The following is a 20,288-nucleotide window of genomic DNA, read 5'->3' on the forward strand; positions in this document are numbered from 1 at the left end:
CAAAGGGCACAAACACCACAGATCATGGCTGAGAAGACCAAAGAGGAGAGCCAGCTGTGGCCCGGGACTACATTTCAGGATGCTTCGGTGAGTGAGCTCAGTCGAGGGGTGGAGGCGGGGTGAAACTGACCTCTTTGGTCTTTCCTACCTCAGGAGTAGTCTTAATTTACCACCTGGACTTCAAGTAGCCTGGAAACGGGGCAGTGGGGCCTTGTCTCCTCAGTGTTGGCGGGCTGGGGGGAACAGGTTCAGGAGCCAGAGGCCTCTGAGGTCACTTCCCACCGGTGACATGCTCCTGAAGGGAGATGATGGTCTTGTGAATGACTGGGATTGATGTCTTCCAAACGACATTCCATCACAGAGCATGGGCCCATGTGACCATCAGACCAAGAATCTCAGGGGTAGTCAAGAGGCAGCGGTGAGGTAACAACAGATCGCTTGTTTGGGAGCGTCAGAATTATATACTTGGAATCTTATGATCTGGGAGAGAGATGGAGTGAACAGAGAGATGGCAGCCCAGAGGCCAGGAAGCCGAGCTCCTGGACTTCCTTCCTCAAATAAACAAAGGAATGTTGGCTTAATAAGTGGCCTTTGACTGGAGTTGTGGGCAGGCTTTGAAGCAGAAGGCAATGTGGGAAGACAGCAAAGAAGATCTCCATCCCCAGCTTCTACACCCCGCCCACTTTTCTGGAGAGAAAACCCAGAACAGGATGGCCACACCCAACAGGGCAACCACAGTCCCCTGTTCTGGGTAAGACAGGGATTGCCTGGGATTGACCAATCCTACTTCCACAGCAACAGCCTACTCTGCTGTCAGAATGCCCCACGAGGCAGACATCTTTGGGGAAATAACTCCTCCTATGGCTTTGAAGCTCCATTCCTGGATAGGATATAAAGTCAGTGGCGGCTTTGGGAACTTTCGCCCTTCAGATTACCACCACAGCTAAAAAGGCAATGCGCTCAGAATTCTATATCCAAAAGTGTGCCTAGGTCCTGCCCTGTACAAGTTCCTCCTGTGAGGTCCCACTGCAGTAGACACCCTGCGATGTCGGCCACTGACAACTGCGGGGCATGGGAAAAAAGCCAATGACAATCACATGCCCTGTGCCTCCATTCTTAAAAGCTGTCAGTCGAGCTAAAAACTGTCCAATGGTTTCCAGCCTCTCATCTCTGTATGCAAATTCAGAAAACTGATCATTTCTCCAGGAACTGGCTTCTTCTAGGCCAAGTCGTGGCCGTCCATCTCCGTCTCTGCCCACCCAGCATCTCACTCTACAAAGAATGCATACAATGGTCACACATTCTTCCTACTCATATTCTAGTCAGGCCTTCTACAGAGATTGGCACTACCCGTACTCAGAAAGATGGCCTGGGCAGAGGGAGGAAATCAGGGCTAGCTACAAGGGGAATTCTGGCATTGAGTTCCAGGGCGGCAGGGCCCACGGTCCACGGCCTCCTCACGCTACGGACAGAAACAGGGACAGGGACAGGAAAGCCTGGACTCTTTACAGAGGCAGATGAGATCATGTCTGCAGGGGTCAACAGAGGGCCAGGCTCGTGCCTCGGGCCTGAGACTTGCCATTTTTGTCCCCATCAGCCAACGTTTTCTGCACATTTCTCCCTTTTTGTGCCCTCTGGATTTTGCCACATGTCTGCACTTCTGACTCAGGAATTTAACCAGAAGTTAATACAAGGGGAGATATTACACTGTGGCCCAGCAGGAGCCCTGCTGGTTACCTACAAATAAACCCACTTTCACTTTTTTAGGGTGTCACCTGTCACAGATTCAAATGATGTTCTGACAGTCGTGCTGATTAAAGTGTCAGCCGAATAGATATTTAAGGGTTTGAAAAATAGAGAGAATTTGTCAAAACCTCAGGAAGAGTCTAACAAATCCTTCCTGGGTGCCAAGGAAAATATTTTAAAATGGAACAGAAGCCATCCACAAGCCAGACGGGATCTTTTTTTTCTCCTTCCGGAAGCTGAGGTGTTTGTGAGACTCCTGGAAACCCCAACTCTCCGTGTGGGCGGGGTCGGTGGGCTTGGGTGAGTTAGAGTGGCTTCTGGGCACTGCATCTCTGTCTTCCCCTTTGTCCTCTCTGTCCGCCTAGACCCCCAGGTCTTCACACCTTTCTTGACACAATAGAGCAGGAAGCAGAGAGCTCTTCTCCCCCAGTAGCCCCTCCCACCCCTGCTGAAGCCAATGGAAACTTTGTATCAGTACCAGTATCTAGGAACAAATTCCTGGCCCACACAAGTAACTACGATCTCTCCAAAAGATAACACACACACACACACACACACCAAAAGGTATCTCCAATATATTCCTACTTCAGAGAGATAAATTATATTACAGGGGAGGTAGTCACATCATTCTGGGCATCAAACTGAGATAGGACACATAAATTCTAGTGTTCTGGAGCACAGTGGGGTGACCATAGTTTATACCATTGCTATTATTATTATTTTTTTTAAAGATTTATTTATTATTATATGTACGTACACTGTAGCTGTCTTTTTAGAAACACCAGAAGAGGGCATCAGATCTCATTACGGATGGTTGTGAGCCACCATATGGTTGCTGGGATTTGAACTCAGGACCTTTGGAAGAGCAGTCAGTGCTCTTAACCGCTGAGCCATCTCTCCAGCCCTATTATTTTTTTAATAAAGATCAGAAAATGAAGCTGGAGAGATACTCAAACATTAAGAGCACCTGAGAACACGTGGGCTCCAGTCCCATCACACACAGATGTCTCATGACCTCCCATAACTCCAGGTCCAGAGGACCCAGTGACCTCTTTTGACCTGAAGGTACCAGGTATGTGTGTGGTGCACACACATGCATGTAGGCAAACAGTCAGACACACAAAATAAAAAAATGAAAATTTGACTTTCAAAATGAAAGACCAGAAGAGAAGAATTTGACGACGTCCAATACAAAGAAACGAGAAATGGGGAGGGTGCTCGCTGCATTTGGCCGTCACACGTTGACTGCATGTATCGAATGGTCACACTGGAAACACACATGTGCCACCACCTCAACAATGACAGCACTGTAGTCATTTGAGGATGATGGTAGTGACGATGACAATGACAATGGTGATGGCGGGGCGTCCTCCAACATGTCCCTGAAGGATTTTTCAAGGGCTTTGGGGCACAAAGTTCCTATCAACATAAGTGAAAACTTCCCTGGAGGAGACATCTTCACAGATGCCCAACTTGCTCATGCCTGTCTCTCTCACGCTGTGTCCCTTTGACATTAGATGGCATTCGGCCAGATGCAGAAAGCAAAAATCACTTATCAAGGGCTTCGTGGCTCCCCGCTCAGATCACCCCACTGCAATCCAGAAGGTCACCATCTTAGGCATCTCAGACTCAGGCCTCTGAGGCTGGAGCTGTCCTGGAGAAGCCCAGGGCCGCCACCCCCATCAACAGTCATGCTTTTCTCAGAGCGCTGGTGTAGACGCGCATGATCCCACTTCCTGCCAGTGTGGGGTCGACCACAATGCCAGCAGCTGCCGGTGCCTGTCCAGTACCCTCCTGTCTGCCTCTGCGCCCCTCACCTGTCACGTGTCCCAGCAGGGTCTCCAGGACAGCTTGTTCTCCTCTGAAAGTGACAACAGTCTGTACTTCACCTACAGTGGCCAGTCCAACACTCTGGAGGTCAGAGATCTCACCTACCAGGTAGGGGCACCTGCCTGGGTTCAGGGGAGAAGTGTGAGCATCGAACAGAACGTTCAGGGGAAGCAAGAAATGACAGTTGATTGAGATTTCATCCACTTAGATCTGTCATCATCTATCAATCATCTATCTAACATCTATACCTCCATCATCTATCTGTCATTTATCTATATCATCTATCCATCCATCATTTGTCATTTATCTATATCTATCATCTATCTATCCATCCATCATCTATCCATGCATCCATTATCATCTGTCTGTCTGTCTGTCTGTCTATGTACCTACCTATGGTCTATTTTTATAAAATATGTTGTCTTATTGTCGATAAAACATCCAGAATGCAAAGGCAACCATGGAGGGTCTCCGGAATGCCTTTGTCAGAATTCAATGGTCCCCCCCGCCCCTGTTTCCCCAGGGGTAGACCACATGCTACCCAAGTGGGTTGGTGAACTTCAGAGTCCCAAGCTAGCCTTCCTGTGCTTGTGAGTCTAAACAAAGGAACGAGGCACTTTGTAACCTCTCTCTGCTCTGCCCTGTACTGTAAACTGAATGATTTGAGTAAATTCCTTAATTGCTTTGAACTGTTCAGTAAAACAGACAACAGTACCCACGCCATATGTTTGCAATGGAAAGTAGACGGGATAATGATATAAAGTGATTATTGTAATGACTTGCAGCTGGTAAACACTTGCTGTTTTTCTAATACTTCACAAGTTTTCTGGTCACCCGCCCCCACAGCCCTAGACTTGAACAGGATGGTGGGGTCTCACTGCCATGTTTGGTAGGACTGGGGTGTGGAATGCCTCAAGATCTCTTATGTATCAGTCTCCTGTGAGAACAGCAGAAGCTGCTGACACCCTCTGAATGGTTGCTTCCCAAGGACTCGCTAACCTCTCCCCACAGGTGGACATTGCCTCTCAGGTTCCTTGGTTTGAGCAACTGGCTCAGTTCAAGATACCTTGGAGGTCTCACAGCAGCCAAGACTCCTGTGAGCTGGGAATCCGAAATCTAAGCTTCAAAGTGAGGAGCGGACAGATGCTGGCCATCATAGGAAGCTCAGGTAGCACCGGAGGCTGTCCGGGGACGGTAGCACCGGAGGCTGTGAGGGGACAGTGGCTCTTCTCCCCTATGACACAGAGCAGCCTTCAGTCATGAGCATGCAGAACTCTGGACTAACAAAGTAATCTGGTAAAGTGGCTGTGAACACAGGTTCGGAATCAGACAGACCTGGGCTCAAATGTCCCCTCCCTGCCCCACCACCTCCTGGATCTTGTAGCTGGTGTGCTCCTGAATGAGACTCTAGGCCACCTCCTGCTTTGGCCTTAGTGTCTGCCCGCAGTCCACACTGGACTAAGACAATACACAAGCAGCTTTAGAACATGATGTTCTCTTCAGAGACTCCCCCAACCACAGGTTCCTGCACAGCCAGAGTCAGGTCATGGTCAGACGATGACTCGGCAGGGCCGAGCTCCCGCTGTCCCCTCCACAGTCCTAGCATAACCTTCAACCACCTGCAAAGAGCCAAAGCCAAAGTCTTGAAGGGTATCAGGCCGTCACTTTCACCTCAGATCTGAAATACAGAGCCTTGCCGATGAGAGGGCCTTGGAGAATGGTTTGTTTTCCATATTGTATTCTGCCTCATACCCTTCCTGTCTGGAAGCATTTTAGGAAGAAGGTTTTTAAATCATCTAGTCTTCCACATTTCTAGAATGTTCTTTGTGAAATCATGTGCACACACACACGGACGTTCACACACACACACACACACACATTTGACAGGTGAGAACACTAACTCCAAAAAATTTGAGTGAGACTCCCAGAGGCAGGAATTTAGCGCCATATCTTACACTTACATTTGATTCTTCCTGGGATTCCTTTACACGGGATTAGAGAGCGTACTTTATACCTTTTAATTAATCATTTCCAGAAGGAAATATTGCTCAACACTTTGAACATCTGTTCCAAACTTTTACACTCTTCTGATAGTGTTGTTTACTGTCTAACCAAAGATCAAATAACCTACACTTTGTAAACGCACTTTGTAACTGAGACAACATGCATACTCATTCAGCCCCTGGCCCTGGCCCTGACCCTGTGGCGCTGACCTAAACAAGCAAAGGGTATTTGGACTTACAATGTCTGATAGCTTTTCTTGTTGGATCTGTCTTTTGGGGGCCACCTGGGAGACAGAGGAGACATTACTCAGCCATGATGCTGAATATTGTTGAATACGGATTTATACGGCCCTCTGGCCAGCAGCATCCCTGATTTTTAATTAGGAAAGTGAGGTTCCAAGAAGCTGAGAGGATTTACACTGACTAAAGCCAGGTTCGGGTTCAGCTTTCCTTGCCTTTAGGATTACTTGACTGAAATTGTCGAAGCTTTCTTAGAAAGATCGAGTTGTTTATACGTCCCCGATGTTAATTAAATACCATCACGCAGGGAGAATATGAATGTGCAGGCTGGCCATTATAATTTAAAACATTATTCTAAAACACCAGCTCCCAGCACTTAGCCTGCTCTGTAGAATCAGCCGTACAAAAGGATTTCAAAGTCAACGAGGTTCCTGGTGAGGAGATCTCAGCCACATCACAAGGCTCGTGAGCGCCATGGCCCTTCAGAGAGCATTTGCCAGGATGCACCAGGCACTCTTTGCTAGAAAGTCTGCCTCTGTCTTTTGCCACAGTTTTGTCTAGGAAATGTGATCTTCCTGCCCTCTGACTGGGTCCCTGGTGCCTGTGAATGCTGGCACAATCTCCTGCACTTGCAGTCAGTGAAGTTCGAAGAGGCTGAACAGGGGGCAGGGCCGAGGTCTCTCTGTCTCTCTCTCCTGAATGGGGCAGGCCTAGCAGGCAGCCAACAGCCTAGACAGTGAGGAAGCCTCAGGACAGTAAGCAAGGGGGTTATATATGTCATATAATCCATATATATATATGTGTGTGTGTGTATATATATGTATATATATATATATATACACACATATATGTTATATATATTATATAATCCCCTTTAAGTAAGGGGATTATATATGAAGGTCCTTGGTTTTGTGGATATGGCAGGCAGCATGTGGCAAGGAGGATTTGTCGATGCTGTCCATAGGCATTTGCCTTGTTTACAAAAGGGGGTAAAAAAGCTATTAATTCCACAAACCCTACACAGTGGGGAAACCACCACCTTGCCTGGGAGACCCAAACAGACTGTCTCCAGCTTGGACCACAGGAGGGCGCTCTCCAAGCTTGGGGCAGGCAGGGTCACAGCCACAGTTAAAATAGTTACAGCAGAGCCAGGTATGGTGGTGCACATCTTTAATCCCAGCACTTGGGAGGCAGGGGCAGGGGCAGGGGCAGGGGCCAGGGCGATCTCAGTTGCATTTGAGCCAGCCTGGTCTATGTAGTGAGTTTCAGGACAACCAGGACTGCATAGTGAGAACCTGCCACAAAACAACAAAGTTAGACACAGGAGTGGAAGCCCTGTATCGCTTGTCGATTATTTTTCTCAAAATAGGTTGTAAGTTTTTTTGTTTGGTTGGTTTGGTTTTGGGTTTGGGGTTTGGGTGGTGTTTATTTATTTTTTTATTGGTTGGGTTTTTTGAGATAGGGTTTCTCTGTGTAGCCCTGGCCATCCTGGAACTCACTCTGTAGTCCAGGCTGGCCTCAAACTCAAAGGTTCCCCCTGCCTCTGCCTCCTGAATGCTGGGATTAAAGGCGTGCGCCACCACCAAATAGTTAGGTTGTAGTTTTGAATTCTTCAAAGACAGGTTATAAATGCTCCAAATTAGTCATTCCCAAAAAGCCACCTCAGAGCCAAATGATGAATGAGATGTTGCCAAGGTTTTTTCAGCCAAAAAAAAAAGAAAAATAGCTACACTTTGTACTGTAATTAGCCCCAACTTGAAAGCTAATTACAGTTGGGTTAGTGGTGGAAGAAGGACCGTGTGCCAGGTACAGCAGCAGTCAGTCAGTAGCAGTCAGGACTCCAGTCCTCTCCTATCTGAGACCTCTTTATCAGCGTGTCCCCACCCACTCAGGTTGGATGTAGGAGAAAAGCCTGACCGAGCACCTGCTGGGCTGCCCCACCCAAACCTAAGAAACAGTGTTGGCTTTCCCGGTGGCGCTTGGTTACTTCTGAGGAGCAGCTCTGGGGCTGGGGGCTGGGGAAGTAGTTGGCGGGCATGCCCTGCAGAAATTCTGCCCTCAAGAACATCTCTGGATTTGCAGGCTGCGGAAGAGCCTCCCTCCTCGATGTGATCACAGGCAGAGACCACGGTGGCAAGATGAAATCAGGACAAATCTGGATAAATGGGCAGCCCAGCACGCCTCAGCTGATGCAGAAGTGTGTGGCGCATGTGCGCCAGCATGACCAACTGCTCCCCAACCTGACCGTCAGAGAGACCCTGACTTTCATCGCCCAGATGCGCCTGCCCAGGGCCTTCTCTCAGGCCCAGCGTGACAAAAGGGTAACCAGTTGGCTGTTTGGTGTCCCTGGTGTCTGCGAGTGCCCTAACTTGCCAGAAGACACAGTCCAGTTGGATAGTTTAACCGATCCACCCTACACGCCAATGTACTTAGCCCTACGGGTTTCCCTTCCCGACCTTGTCAAGTGTTTGATAAGCGTGTGTGTTTATTTGTGTAAGGTTTTTCCGGTGCTTCATGTGAATGGAGAGCCAATTATCTGGTCTGATTCCCAGTTCACAATGTGTGCTCTGCAGGGTGAATCTGCTCAGAACCTGGGGACACGGGGGTGGGGGGTGGGGGGTGGGGGGGAGGTTGGGGGAGTCAGAGGGGCCCCCGAACAATGCTGCTGGGAAATACAGTGCAGCAGCCTCCTTTGCATTAAGTGAAGGACTTTGTGCAGCCCCTGGATGCTCATGACACTTGGTCTATCCTCAGGTGGAAGACGTGATTGCCGAGCTGCGGCTGCGGCAGTGCGCCAACACCCGCGTGGGCAATACATATGTACGTGGAGTGTCCGGGGGTGAACGCCGACGAGTGAGCATTGGGGTGCAGCTCCTGTGGAACCCCGGTGAGGCCTGGGGACTTGAGGGGCAAGGGCCTGAGCCTACAGCCTGCCCAGCGCTGTGGTCACTGGGGTCCCTGTGCCAAATCCCCAGGAATCCTCATTCTGGATGAACCCACCTCCGGCCTCGACAGCTTCACAGCCCACAACCTGGTGAGAACCTTGTCCCGCCTGGCCAAGGGCAACAGGCTGGTGCTCATCTCCCTCCACCAGCCTCGCTCTGACATCTTCAGACTGTTTGACCTGGTCCTTCTGATGACGTCTGGCACCCCTGTCTACCTGGGCGCGGCCCAGCACATGGTGCAGTACTTCACGTCAATCGGCCACCCTTGTCCTCGGTATAGCAATCCTGCCGACTTCTACGGTGAGTGGTAAAGACAGTGACCTGAAACCTGGTGCACAGTCATTTGCTGACACCCCCTCCAAACAAAAGAAAACAAGCACAAAATACTTACTGGAAAGATCTAGGGGACACACTGTTGTGCATGCCCCAGATGAGGGGGAGCCAGGACGGAGTGGCAGCATGCAAAGTGAGATACTGGTCAGTTTGCCTTGGTCAAATGCAAGGTATGTGTACTGCAGTCTTCTGACAAATTGCCCCTCTGCACAGGACAGGAAGGGGGAGAAGTTTGCAGATGGGCAGAATGGGTACATAATCCAAGGGGTCTTGGAGCCATCTGTGGTCTTTATACAGACTGTAGAAAACTGTGTGTGTGTGTGTGTGTATGTGTGTGTGTGTGTGTGTGTGCCTTTGTGCTCCACAGAGGCAGGTGGCATAGGGAGAGGGGCCCAGGACCTGTCCAACGAGTCTCTGAATATAGACTGCTTGAGAGGTCACTGCCTTGGCTTTCTTGGGGTCCCAGGTACTCCATGTTTCATGAAGAACACCGTGAACCACTTCATTCATGGGGAACGGTGGCCTTTTCAGGACACGGGCATATAAAACACCTCTTAAGAGTGCTGAGGAATGGCCCAGATGCTGAACACATGGCCAGTTTTACCAGAGCCTTGGAAAGCAGAAGCAGTGGCCAGACCTCTAGGTGACCAGGACCCCCCAGGAGCTTCCCAGGATGGCACAGTGCTAACTTCCTGGTGTCTCCTGTCAACCCAAGGTCAGCTCCCTCCCGCTTAGCAGAGGAGCTGAGGAAGTTCGCCCCTGCCCTACTGTGCTCGAGCACAACTGTGGGAGCAGACCCGGGGCTCCACGTAGTGTGCCACAGTGGTGTCCTGGCCCTCGGCCTGGACTCAGGCCGTTCCACCCACACTGTCACCCCAGCATCCTTGGGAAAGGATCCAGGAGGAAAGGCTCCTGGCTCGATTCCCTGACCCGTGAGTTCATACGCTCAGTGAACTCACATACAAGTCACCTTTTATGCTTAGGTTGCCGTCCTGACTTCCATGTGTCACGCTCTGGCCAGTGTCCTCAGATAAGGGGGCAGAGGACAGTTGCCAACCTGGACACCAGGGGAAGTCTGAATGAGCCTGGGAGGACTGCCCAGAACCAAGTAACCATGGCAGACACAAAACCTTTTTTTTTTCTTTTCTGTTTTTGTCTGGAGGGAGTAGGGACAGTGTCCTTGTGTATTAGCCCCAAGGCAGGTGGCTGTCACTGACAAGGAGTTGCTTGCATGGGACACAGCGTGGCCAGTGTATGTAACATTTGAGCTATAGCCATGCACAGTCCCAGAGTCTCCAGAAGATAGCACCGCCCTGGCTGCGACTGGTGGGCCTGGTGCTTTCTGTCATTGTGGGGGCATTGGAGGGAGGGTAGGGCCCATTCTCAGCTGCAGGATGGGACTGCCACATGCAGGGTGGCATCTTCTCAGATTCCCCCAGTGACCTGGCTCCCCAGCTAGGTGGGCTGTCCTAGCCTCCCTTGGGACAAAGCTTAGCATGGGCAGTGAATACGGCGTACTGCTGGTCCCCAGCACCTGGCCACTTGGGAGACCAAATTACCAATTCACAATAACAGGCAAATATAATATAATATAATATAATATAATATAATATAATATAATATAATAAATATAATATACAGTTGAAATTAGAGCCAATGTCTACCTGTAATGACATATCTGGCTCTAAAGGCACGTGCCCGCCTTAGGAATATCTCTGTAATGATGGGGGTGGGGTGGGTGGGGCAGGGCTGGGGCCTCTGCTATTGGCCACTCCCTGACCTGTGGCTCTCCCAAGGCATCTGCATATGTGGTCAGATCAGGCAGAGCCAGGGACCAGGTCTCTACCTTTCTGCTCTAACCACTGCATCACAGTCCCTTCTCGGAGGGTGGGGATGCTCTGGGGACCAGGTTGCCTATGGCTTTGCGTCTTCTGCTCCTAGTGGACTTGACCAGCATCGACAGGCGCAGCAAAGAACAGGAGGTGGCCACCATGGAGAAGGCTCAGTCTCTTGCCGCCTTGTTCATAGAGAAAGTGCAAGGCTTTGATGACTTTGTGTGGAGAGCCGAGTCAAAGGAGCTCGACCCAGGCGCCTACACAGTCAGGTACAGAGGGAAGCACGAACACAGACGGAGCTCCGGTTGTGCCCACCCAGCCTGACCACACACTCACACACTGTTCCCAACAGCCGGACCCTCACACAGGACACCAACTGTGGAACTGCTGCTGAGTTGCCTGGGATGATACAACAGTTTTCCACCCTGATCCGGTAAGTCTCCCTCTCCCTCTCCCTCTCCCTCTCCCTCTCCCTCTCCCTCTCCCTCTCCCTCTCCCTCTCCCTCTCCCTCTCCCTCTCCCTCTCCCTCTCCCTCTCCCTCTCCCTCTCCCTCTCCCTCTCCCTCTTCATCTCCCTCTCTCTCACATCCCTGCCCCCTATGCCTCTGGATATCAAGGCAAAGCATTATTGGAGGGGAATCTAAGCGAAGGGGCAAGCGGTGAATTGTTTGAAAGCCAGCATCTACAGCATCCCTGGGACCAACCTAGCCCCCTCCCCCCCCGTGCTCGTATTCTCTAATCAAGAATAAAATCGCATCAATGGCGACGATCATGGGAAAAGTCACATAAGACACTCGGACCCAGGAATGGCATGTGCTCAATGAAGGCTAGTGCGCCTGCGCACTCGGGCTTCCTGGGGGTCTACGCATACAGAGACCTGGGACCCGGTGTGTGGTTGAGTGACCAGCTATTTCCACTAAGCGTCATGCCCCTGCCTCCTCTCTGATCGGAGTGCTCTGGCTTGGCCATGCTTCATTTGGTCTAGTCTAATTGGATGGCCACCTCACTTGGAGGCCCTCACTGGTCAGGGACACACCGTGGCCGACGTCTTTATTGCGGACTTGGCTTTCCTCTGTAAGTAAAGCCATTACTGATGGTAAAAGTCATCACGCGCGGTGTGTGCTGCTGCTGGGGAGGAGATGAAACGAGAGGATAAAGTCCAGTGTGAGCTACGTGGCTATAGACCCAACCCGAAGCAAAGCAAGAAAGACACCCGAGCCATGGCCGTGTAGTCAGTCAGCACTCAGCGAGCTGTCATTCCGTGGTGGGAATTACTGTCCGCGCTGTACTCGGGAGGGGATACGGCTTCTGGTGATAAGAGTTTTGTATGTTGTTCCTTTGACATTTCTTTTTCTCTTTCTCCCCCTCCCTCCCCCCCTCAGTCGTCAGATTTCCAATGACTTCCGGGACCTGCCCACCCTGCTCATCCACGGAGCGGAGGCCTGCCTGATGTCCCTCATCATCGGGTTCCTTTACTATGGCCATGGGAGCAAACAGCTCTCCTTCGTGGACATGTCAGCCCTCCTGTTCATGATAGGAGCTCTTGTCCCTTTCAATGTCATCCTGGATGTCGTCTCCAAATGTGAGTGTCACCTGCTTTCCTCACCAGACTGTGGGGCATGGGACCACCGTGCCTCAGAGCTCCGTGCTTGCCCCTGCACCTTAGGACAATGGCTCTATGGAACCGTTTCATCATGATAGTATAGAGTGCAGCTATTGTTTTAAAAGTTTGCTGGCTAATATTAGCACGGGACGCTTATATCAGCATGCAGACCGCGGGGCCTTAGCACTTCCCGACAACACAGGGTTGTACTTGTCAGTGGCTAGCTGAAGTACCTGGGGTACTGTGGTGTCACTGTGCCTGTCTGTGGTTTGCACAGCATATGAACAATTTCAGAAAGTAGAGCCACTTTCTCCGGCAGTGCCGGGGATTGAACCCATAGCTTTGTGAAGGCTGGGCAAGTGACTGCCACTGAGTAAGACTCTCAGCTTCATATCCCTGCTTTCAATGGCATTAGAAGGGATGCAGCTTCAGTCCCACCATAGAGGACCTCCACTCATGCATTCCCTTCTCCTCCTCCGCCTCTAGGTCACTCGGAGAGGTCGATGCTGTACTATGAGCTGGAAGACGGGCTGTACACTGCCGGTCCATATTTCTTTGCAAAGGTCAGGGCTGGGAGCACGTGCTGGAGGGTACTGCACACAAGGCAGGGAAGAGTGTTACAGAAACGCTCAACCGCGCAGTCTCTGGAAGAGTTTCAGAGACTTGCTAGTCATTAAACTGTCCCCAGAAAGGCCAGGGCTGTGTGGCAGAAATGGTACATTCCTGGGCAGCCAGAACAAAGAGAGGAGGAGGAGGAGGCAACACCGAGCAGTACTTGCTTCCCTAAGCAAGCCAGGCCAGTGTTTCCAGGACGAGGCCAGGAGGTTCTACGACGCTTCTAACGCCACACAGTCACTAGGTCTGGGCAGGCAAGGTGGGCGTATACCAGCTGCTTCCACCAAGCACAGCTCTGCAATGCGCCTGCAGTGGCTGCTTGGTGAGAGGTCAGGGGCAGAGGTCTTCCCTGCCACTCCTGACCGGGAAGGAACATTGGCATCCTCGGGGTTGCTACTCTTTCAAACATCTTCAGATAATAGCGAGCGAGCGAGTGAGCGGCGGTGCGGCTCGGCATCCCAGTGACGCTGTGCTTTGCAGATCCTAGGCGAGCTGCCGGAGCACTGTGCCTACGTCATCATCTATGCGATGCCCATCTACTGGCTGACCAACCTGCGGCCCGTGCCTGAGCTCTTCCTGCTGCACTTCGTGCTGGTGTGGCTGGTGGTCTTCTGCTGCAGGACCATGGCCCTGGCTGCCTCTGCCATGCTGCCCACCTTCCACATGTCCTCCTTCTTCTGCAACGCCCTCTACAACTCCTTTTACCTTACCGCCGGCTTCATGATCAACTTGGACAACCTGTGGATTGGTGAGGCCTGCGCCCTCTTTGCTTAGCCAAGCGTCTGTGGGCCTCTGTGGCTGCTTAAGTTAGGTCTCTCCAGGCCTTTGCCAGATGTGCAGCAGACTATGGGACAGGACGCACACCCAGAGGTCACCTGACTCCCCTACCACATTCACCAGTGAGCCAGGCTTGAGTGCTCCCTCAGTTTCATCCCGACCCCCCTACACCGTTGAACCCAGGGCTACCATCATCGTCCCGCCTCTCGGTGGCCCTTGCAGTGATCACCTATGCAGAGCGAGCTTTCTGGGGCACAAGTTCCCATCCCCTCTTGTTCAAAGCCTTTCAGAGCTGCTAGTTCCCAATGCCCCCCACTCTCCAACTCTTGTAAGCCTCCAGCACCTTCTCGCTGTGGATCCCATGAGTCTGTTTTCTGTCTACATCATTTTCCAGTTTTGATCCTCTCTTTAGCCAGCCTTTGCTGACATCTGAGCGGGGCTTGCAGCTTTCTCCTCTCCCATCAGAGTGGTCCCCGGGGTCAGTGTCCTCCTCTCCCATCAGAGTGGTCTCCAGGGTCAGGGTACTCCTCTCCCAGCAGAGTGCTCCCCCAGGGTCAAGGTCCTCTTCTTCCAGAAGAGTACTCCTCAGGGTCAGGGTGCTCCTCAGGGTCAGGGTGCTCCTCTCCCAGCAGAGTGCTCCCCCAGGGTCAGGGTCCTCTTCTCTAGCAGAGTGCTCCCCAGGGTCAAGGTGCTCCTCTCCCAGCAGAGTGCTCCCCAGGGTCAGGATGCTCCTTTTCCAGCAGAGTGCTCCCCAGGGTCAGGGTCTCTGGTGTGGTGTTGTCTGAGTACCTGTGAAGCTGAGCACATGCCGCATGTAATGAAATGGCTGTCCAGAATGAGTAGCAATGCAACACGTGGGTCACTGTCCTTGGTCCTCTCAGCATAGTGTCCCCAGCCACAGCCGTTACTCCTTGTCTCCTTTGGTCCTGGGTCCTTGGAGGACTCTTCTGGCCACAGTCAGCATGATTCCTCTCTCTAGGAGCAGCCCGCAGCTTGCTCAGGGCAGCAGAGATCATGTGACTAACGTAGCTCTTGCTGTCTTCAGTGCCCGCGTGGATCTCCAAGCTGTCGTTCCTCCGGTGGTGCTTCTCGGGGCTGATGCAGATTCAGTTCAATGGACACATTTACACCACGCAGATCGGCAACCTCACCTTCTCCGTCCCCGGAGACACGGTACGTAGCGAAGGCTGGGAGTTCTAAATTCAAGTGCTGCTGAGGGGACAGCAGACCTGGGCGCTCACCAAATGTCTGTGTCTGCAGATGGTCAGTATCATGGACCTGAACTCACATCCACTCTATGCCGTCTACCTCATCGTCATTGGTATCAGCTGTGGCTACCTGTGCCTGTACTATCTGTCCTTGAAGTTTATCAAACAGAAGTCAATTCAAGACTGGTGATGCTCAGCCTTGCTCCCACTGGTGGGACCCTTCTCCCCGGGCTGGCTGCCCTCTGAGGACCCTGACTGGGGACAAGGCTCACACAGATCTCAAGCAGCCTCCACGTCTTAGTGCTGCAGTTGCACAGGACAGCCACAGGATGGCAGTAGAATAAAGACAGTTGAGAGGTGTCTCTGCTCCCAGGCCTGGGCTTGCGATGGGGGAGAGAAACAGGTACTCAGTGGACCTGCGACGTTGCTCGTTCATTTTATGTCTTTATATAAACAACGCAGAATGGAGTGGAAACCAATTATATATGCATTGAGTAGCTAGGCTATGCATAAATTTCTGGAATCCTAAGAGGATAGTGGTTTATAGCTTTCTCTTCTACCATTTTCACACTGTTAAGCCAGTCTCAATATAGAGGGTGACCTAAAACAGACTAGCAAAATGTCTTCTCTTTTCTCTGTGTGGATCCACAGACTCCAACCCCCAAAGTTGGACAGCTGAGAGTTAACTGAGCATCTACACAGTGTGTATGGTACAAAGCGCGGTGTGTGGCCTCTTGTTGTTTATTCTCAGAACAACTCACTGATGTGAGCAGCACCCTGTCATGGGTAAAGACACCGTGGCAAAGACAAATCCAGTTGTCTCAGCTTATAAACTGTTTTGTGGTGGAATCAAAACGACCCTGAGGCCTTTGGGAGTTACAGAGCAAAAGACCAGGCCTGAGCTGCCTCTAGAAACAGTTTGCAGGGTTTGTGTGAGTTCTGTCAGGCCTCAGCATTGCATCCCCTAGGTGAGGCTCAGGGTCAGCTTTGAACCTTTCCCAGTGGCCAGAGGATGGACTGCCACACATCCAAGTTGGATGCTTTGTGCCTGTGTTGAGGACCACCCAACCCAAAGCACGGAGCAGGCTTGCTCCCAGAGGAAAACAAGTCTGGACTGAAAGAGACAGCAGGGAGGGTGTTGGAGGCTGAGGCCGGGAGAGATGGTCCCCCAGATCCTGACTGCGTCCATCGGGCGTGGTTCCTGGCCAGATTCATGATGTCACTGGATGCTGATGAGGTAGGCAGAATCCCAGGTCTGCCCAGACCCGTGGACTCAGCATTGTGTGTCCAGATAGCGCCACTGACTTGAGTGCAGACCCCAGTGTGAGCCGCGGCAGCTCCACAGTGTGCTAGCTCTCCTTTCCCAGCGCCCATCGGCCTCAGGAGGTCCACAGCCCTGCTGCTACCATCCATTGCATACATGTCACTCGAGCCACAGGGTCCTCATCCAGAGCAGAGTCAAAAGCACCCCCCCACCCCCAGATTGTTTCTTTCAGTTTGGAATAGCTAGCTCCTTAGTGCCCCCTGACTTTCTAGGGTAGCTTTCAGTTTGGATGTATCTGGTGCATTTCTCAATTAAATCCAGGCCGAGCACCTTTGGTCAGAATACCCAGAAGTGAAATTGGTTTTTCCCTAGTGTGTCCCGTCAAGTGGCACATGGTTCCCACTTGCTGCATGCTGCTGACTTTGCCTGACAGAAGACACTCTGCTGGACCCTTCCATGGTCCTCTGTTATCTCTTTTTATAATTAATAAAGCTTTTGATGCCTGGAGACCACGACTTGTTCATTCTCCATCCAGCTTCCCACAGTTTCTGAGTTAGTGCTATAAATTATATACTTGTGGAATCCCATTTTAATTTAGCAGGTTGTCATCCATTGCCATCATTAGTTTGGGTGCTTGGATTGTTCCTGACTTAGCCAGTGAGCTACTCATGCTGGCTCTATATCTTCTTGATCACATTCCTGTCATTCACTGGGAATTCCGACAAAACAAAGTATTTGGGGATCATCTCGAATTTTCCCAGCTCATCCCCGGGATTGGATGCTTCTCTGTCGAAGCCTGACCTTTTAGTGGGAAAAGGCAGAGGCTCAGATGTGAAAACTGAGTCTGTTCTGCAATGGTGCTTCACTACTTCGGGACTCTCAGTGGGCAGCGAGTGAACACGTGCGTGTATATGCATGTGTGTACTCAGTCCTAACTGCATATATGGTCATGTTTGTATTCTGTAGTTCATGCAGCACTCACTCTAACAGTTCTGTCTACCTCAGTGTCTGTGTGGGAGACTCCTGGCTTCTGTGTCTATTCCTCTTCTGATGAACCCTGCTTGTACTCTCTGGTTCATTCGTCTCGAGTGACTGTCCCTGGATCTGCGGAGCCTCCAGTCCATTCTGCACTGCCCCCCACCCCAGACCCCAGCTCCGCTGTGGTAACCCACTGTCTTTAGGCCTGGATGGAGAAGTGTGGAAAAAGAGTTAAGCTGTCAGTCCCCTGGCTTTGTAAGCTTGTCACTCGGTGTGCTGTGCTACCCAGAACTCAGGGCACCAAAGCTGCTGAAACTCAGGCAGTTGCTGGTTCTTCAGAGCTTGTCCCCAGAGCAGGAGTCCTGCATCCTGTCCGGGTGCACCATAGCTGGTGGTGATGCACCCTAGATCCTAACTCCATGGGTTTGTTTGGTTGAAACTGTTCTCCAGGGCACACAAGGCCTGGGAGAGAAAGGCCAGAGCACTAGGAACACCCAGTGCTGTCCAGTGTCCCTTACCCTTCATTGCCAAGAGGCAGAATTTTCTTGTGGGTTGTAAATTTTTGCTGTTAAGAATAAGTATTTTAGGCTTTGCTAGTCATATAGCCTGTCAGTACGCTGTGCTGGTGTGAAAACTGCCCACCCACAGTAGAACATGGAGGATGTGGGTATATTCCAGTAAGACAGCTTACAGAAGCACACAGCTCCTGGACTTGGCCTGAAACTACAGCTTGTAGACTCTTGATCCAAAGATGAAGGTTCTAAAACATACAATTAAACTGAACATGATCACCTATGTTGACTCCGATATTTCTTGTAATTTTTTTTAAAACTGCTTTTGCTCTTATAGATACTTAAAACATAATCTTTCCCTGGGTTGAGCCTGTCTACAGGGGTAGATATCCTGCTTACATTTTTTTTTTTTTACTCATTCTTAAAAATCTTGTCTTGATCTTAGATTAAGATCACACAGAGAGAACATACTAACAATTATGTCAAATCCGAGTGGTAGCAGACCTGTGCCCAAGGGTCCTTCCAACACTCAAATTAGTTCCTTAGCACAGAGGACCAGCATCCACAGGGCAGACCTGCTACGAGGCCAGGGAGGGAACCAGCTGCAAAGAAAGCCAGCCCTGGGCCATCTTGCTGCTGACATAGGTGCATTGGACAACATAGTCAGGATGTATGCCTAAAAAATGTCCTTACTGCAAACAGTCGGCTCCAATCTCTCCTCTGATGTCCCTTGTGTTTGATAATTGGTCTTTCATCTAGGATGGTCTGGGTGAACAGCTTGGGTGAAGAGCCTGGTGACAGAGAAGTCTAATTACGTCAGAAGGCTCAAGCTCCAACACTCAAACCTAAAACAAAAATTCCCAGCCCTGCTCCAGTGCCGCCTTCCGTGTCCACGTTAGGGAGGGCAGGCTGGTAGAGAGAGGAGCAGCGTGTGGGTGTGTCTAGCTCGGAATTGACCAGAAGCATTCGGGGAGTGAGTTAGGCTTTTTCAGCATGCTAGCTGCCCACTGGCTAGGTGACCTGCTTGTTTATTGTGTATGACAGTCTTGTCTGTTTGTAGAATTGAAGTGTTTCTCCAAACTGAAAAATAGCTCTGCTGCTCCTTGCTGCTAAAAATAAATAAGTAAGTAAGTAAATAAATAAATAAGGAAGCCCTTTTTTTTCCTGTTAACTCCATTTCTGTAGCATAGAATCTCTACTGTTAGGTCTGAACACAGTTGAATGGTTGCCAACAGTAATAAGTATCTGAGGTCATCAACTTACAGATTTCAAATCCTGATTAGTTGGCCTCACTTATCAGTGAGCCTTTTGTTTCGGAGGACTCCTTGGGCCGCAGATCCACTCTCCCAACTGAGCCACACTTCAGGGAGCAGAGCCTTGCACATGGGTGGGAACTGTCCAGTGTGTACAAACCAGGCATGTCCTAAACAGAGCTTGCAAGGTAACATGGCCTTAAATCCATGGGACTCGTTCCATGAGGCCTACTGTGAACCCACCGGTTAGGTCTGCAGAATATCAGAACCCAGAGGCTTGGAAAGAATAAACAGGCCAAGAATGGTTTCCAGTGGCTGCCCAGGCAGGGTTAGTGAAGATGTTACGGATGGATTTCAGCTCCAGCTACTGGCCAAAGCAGCTTGCAAGAGCAGCAGTCTGGAGTCTTGTCCGTCTCACCTGGCACTGATGCTCCTATTCTCTATGCAAAAGAGAAGTGCCTGCTTTGGATTTGCTAATGCAGCCATTTTCTTTATTTGTACTAAGGCTGCATAATGTGGGCTTTGTAAAAGTCTGCTGGCCTGAAAGCAGGATACATTTCTAATGGAAACACTCCCACGCATGATTGTACACCAGCAATGCGATAAATTACCGTGATTTTGGACCTCCTGTGGTTATCAGTTCCACTGCACTTGAGGAAATGTTGCTTTTGCTTAGAAACTCTACAAATATTTTTTTTCAGAAAGGCAAATATTAAATGAAAATTGTGCTGAAAGCCATGAGGGAAAGTGTGCAGAATGTATACACTGCAGATGAGAGGCTCGAATTATACCAGAAAGTGATTTGCAACATAAAGCTTTGTTATAATTCGCTGAGACTCATAAACTTGATTATACTGAGCATTGGCTATTGGATTAAATGGAAGAAAAAAAATGTTTTTCAGTGTAAGATCTCCAGAAACTGGGAACACTGTATTAGTGTGAAGGGTGTTTTGTTGTTTCAAGTCCATTCTGTCTTTTAGTTGGACTGCCTTATTTTTGTATTCTCATGGTTACTTTTTTGAGAAATGGTCTGTATGGCAATGGCTGGCCTTGAATTCAACACCTACCTGCCTGTTTCTCAAATGCTGAGATTAAATGCATCCACAACTATGCCCAGTGGGAACGACTTTGAAAAACACATTTTTG

The 20,288-nt window shown here is 50.4% G+C and overlaps 1 protein-coding gene across 3 annotated transcripts; it reads left to right on the plus strand.

Annotated features, from left to right (window-relative positions):
* Window positions 1-24: 24 nt before the first annotated feature.
* Abcg8 (ATP binding cassette subfamily G member 8) lies at window positions 25-16,898 on the plus strand. Of its 3 annotated transcripts, none has more exons than XM_052184802.1 (13): window positions 25-87; window positions 3,580-3,684; window positions 4,588-4,744; window positions 7,902-8,140; window positions 8,574-8,706; window positions 8,795-9,064; window positions 11,039-11,201; window positions 11,285-11,365; window positions 12,315-12,514; window positions 13,022-13,098; window positions 13,631-13,898; window positions 14,973-15,100; window positions 15,188-16,898. In XM_052184802.1, exons 1-13 carry the CDS (start codon window positions 25-27, stop codon window positions 15,323-15,325), a joined length of 2,022 nt encoding a protein of 673 aa, XP_052040762.1. In that variant the 3' UTR covers window positions 15,326-16,898. The 3 variants fall into 3 exon arrangements, with proteins under 3 accessions (XP_052040762.1, XP_052040761.1, XP_052040763.1); XM_052184801.1 differs by having other exon boundaries at window positions 3,583-3,735; XM_052184803.1 differs by having other exon boundaries at window positions 3,583-3,684.
* Window positions 16,899-20,288: the final 3,390 nt, after the last annotated feature.

This window comes from Apodemus sylvaticus, chromosome 6 (genome assembly GCF_947179515.1).
Source record: "Apodemus sylvaticus chromosome 6, mApoSyl1.1, whole genome shotgun sequence".
Lineage (NCBI taxonomy): Eukaryota > Metazoa > Chordata > Mammalia > Rodentia > Muridae > Apodemus > Apodemus sylvaticus.

Excerpts from the sequence above, each read along its gene's own strand:
- Abcg8 (XM_052184801.1), top strand. The coding sequence starts at position 25 with ATGGCTGAGAAGACCAAAGAGGAGAGCCAGCTGTGGCCCGGGACTACA. Across the intron at positions 3,736-4,587 it reads GTGTGAGCATCGAACAGAAC|GTGGACATTGCCTCTCAGGT; the intron begins GTTCAGGGGAAG and ends CTCTCCCCACAG. Across the intron at positions 15,101-15,187 it reads TCTCCGTCCCCGGAGACACG|ATGGTCAGTATCATGGACCT; the intron begins GTACGTAGCGAA and ends CTGTGTCTGCAG.